Source organism: Hippocampus comes, unplaced genomic scaffold (assembly GCF_001891065.2).
Source record: "Hippocampus comes isolate QL1 unplaced genomic scaffold, H_comes_QL1_v1.1 scaffold87, whole genome shotgun sequence".
In the NCBI taxonomy this organism is placed as follows: domain Eukaryota; kingdom Metazoa; phylum Chordata; class Actinopteri; order Syngnathiformes; family Syngnathidae; genus Hippocampus; species Hippocampus comes.
In genome coordinates this window covers 248376-250453 of record NW_017805739.1, presented here as the reverse complement: position 1 = coordinate 250453, position 2078 = coordinate 248376, and the positions used below count along the sequence as shown (strand labels likewise).

At 47.3% G+C, this 2078-nt stretch overlaps 1 protein-coding gene across 3 annotated transcripts in view; it reads left to right on the top strand.

Annotated features, from left to right (window-relative positions):
* c19h1orf216 (chromosome 19 C1orf216 homolog) overlaps positions 1-1858 on the top strand; it is a 2549-nt gene extending 691 nt beyond the window's left edge. For all 3 annotated transcript variants that reach the window (XM_019883287.1, XM_019883290.1, XM_019883288.1), the window contains exon 2: positions 428-1858. In XM_019883287.1, the coding sequence (XP_019738846.1) occupies positions 428-1448 (1021 nt within the window). In that variant the 3' untranslated portion in view covers positions 1449-1858. The remainder of the gene's footprint in view (positions 1-427) is intronic.
* Positions 1859-2078: the final 220 nt, after the last annotated feature.

Genomic DNA, 2078 nt, shown 5'->3' with positions numbered 1-2078 from the left:
CTAGCCCTAGTACGCAGACGAGAACAAGTCAGGATTACAGAAATTTCCATTCCGGGGTGACATGTTAATGTGTGATGCTAATAGAATTGGAGTGCAGCGCAGCCGCCTGTAGTTATAAACATAAAAACTATATCGGGGGTGACCCGCAAAGGGTGATTTAGAGGTGAGAGAGTTTTAGGGGGTCTTTTCATCAAACTCATTGGATTCTGTTTTTGGTTGATTGCAGATACTACATGATGGTTGATATATTATTTTCTTTGTGAGCATTTTGATGTTAATATTCTAATGTGTATCCACTTTGGGTGACGTGTTTATTTATGTTGGTTTGCCTGACACTCTTTTCCGATGTATAATCCAAAAAGCTGGAAAACACTGCAGCACAATAAAGTGAATGTCAATTGATTTCAATTATCCTGTGTCATTACAGTGAGAATCAATCCAGACCGGGAATGCTTCATCAGGATCAGCCTCTGGCCTACGGAGGTCAAAACACAAATCGCTCCTCTTCCTCAGTGTCAAGCAGGAAATATGATCAAGATGGCAACCATAACTTCCTGACAGGCAATGGAAGAGGAAGAGGCGATGAAAATCAAAACCCGCATCGCCCTAGTAAACTGGGCCCTCTGACCCCCGACCTGAAATCCTCCCCCAGCAACTCCGGGATCCTATCACCTCGCTCCCGCATGCCCTGCTGGAGCACGCTGGAACCCCTTCCCGAAATCGAATACTCTGATGACAGCTATGGCCGAGTGCCTCCCGATGGAGCTGAGGAAAGGAGGATGGAGGAAGAGGAGGGACAGATGATGACCAAGCACAGGGAGAAGATGGAGTTCCAGAGGAGGAAAAGCAGCAACCGAGGCAGGGATGACCTGGAGGAGATGATGAAGCTTGAAAATGACGACGAGTGGGGGGACAGCGGCTCGGACTCGGACTCTGGCGGGAGCATGTCCTCCATCCGATTGGAGAGGGGAGGCAACTGGTTGTCGACCGGAGGCTTGGAACGGATGGCGTTTGGGGAACAGAAGCTGAGCCGCCACGACAGCGAGCCGACCAGAAGTAAAGAGTCATCGGGAAAACGGAGAAGCTTCAGCCGCAATTCCATATCGGGAAGTCACATGGAAGACCTCCTGGAGGAAGGAGCGGAGGAGAGGCATGACCAGTCATCGGATTCTGATGGCGAGCTTCCCGAAATGATGGATGCCGTGTGGACTCTGCGGGACCGCGAGAGGTTCAAGGCTCAGGAGATGGAGAAGCATCAGGTGCAGCTGACCATGTACCGGCGCCTGGCTCTGATCCGTTGGCTCCGCACCCTGCAAGGACGCGTGGAGGAGCAACAGAACCGCCTGCAGTCCAGCTTTGATATCATCCTCACGCACAGGAAGGAACTGTTGCGCATGGGTGCCGCCGTGGTCAACCCGCCGCCGCCTGCCGCTGTGGGACAGTCATAGGAGCGGAAACGAGGAACAATGAAAGCGATATTTATTTCCTCTGAGATAAAAAGGAAAAAAAAAAACATGCGTTCACAAGAGATGTATTAGCAAGGCAAAGCAACAGGAAGCGCTCTGAGTTATTGACATCGGGCGATTTTATCCAGTTAGAGGCCAGGAGCAGGTAAATACGTCCATTTTTTATTTTATTTTATTTTTTTATTTGTTTTTGTTTTTTTTCTGGAAAAGGTCAGCCTTTCGGAAATGGCAATCAGCTTGAGCTCTGCACCGCGCCCAAATCCAACCCAATCTGATGGGTCAAAATAATTAACCCAACTTTGGGTAAAATTAACCCAATCTGCTCAAAGTCCAGAGCTACCCAGCAACTGGGTTACGAAGGAAAAAAAAGAAGCTTTTTTTTTTTGGTGTGGGGGAAAAAAAAAAATTGTAACTAGGGGAGTTCCTCTTATATCATTTGAATATAAACTAGAAAGGAAAAGCATAAAATCTGCTAATATGTTTTACCGAATTTGCACACTGTGATGTCATGTCAAGGTGACAACCCCCGTTCGTCCCATCCCAAAAAATGTATTTCCCTTTTACTTGCACTTTGAAAATGAAGTTAGAATCTGTAGAAATTTACATATATAT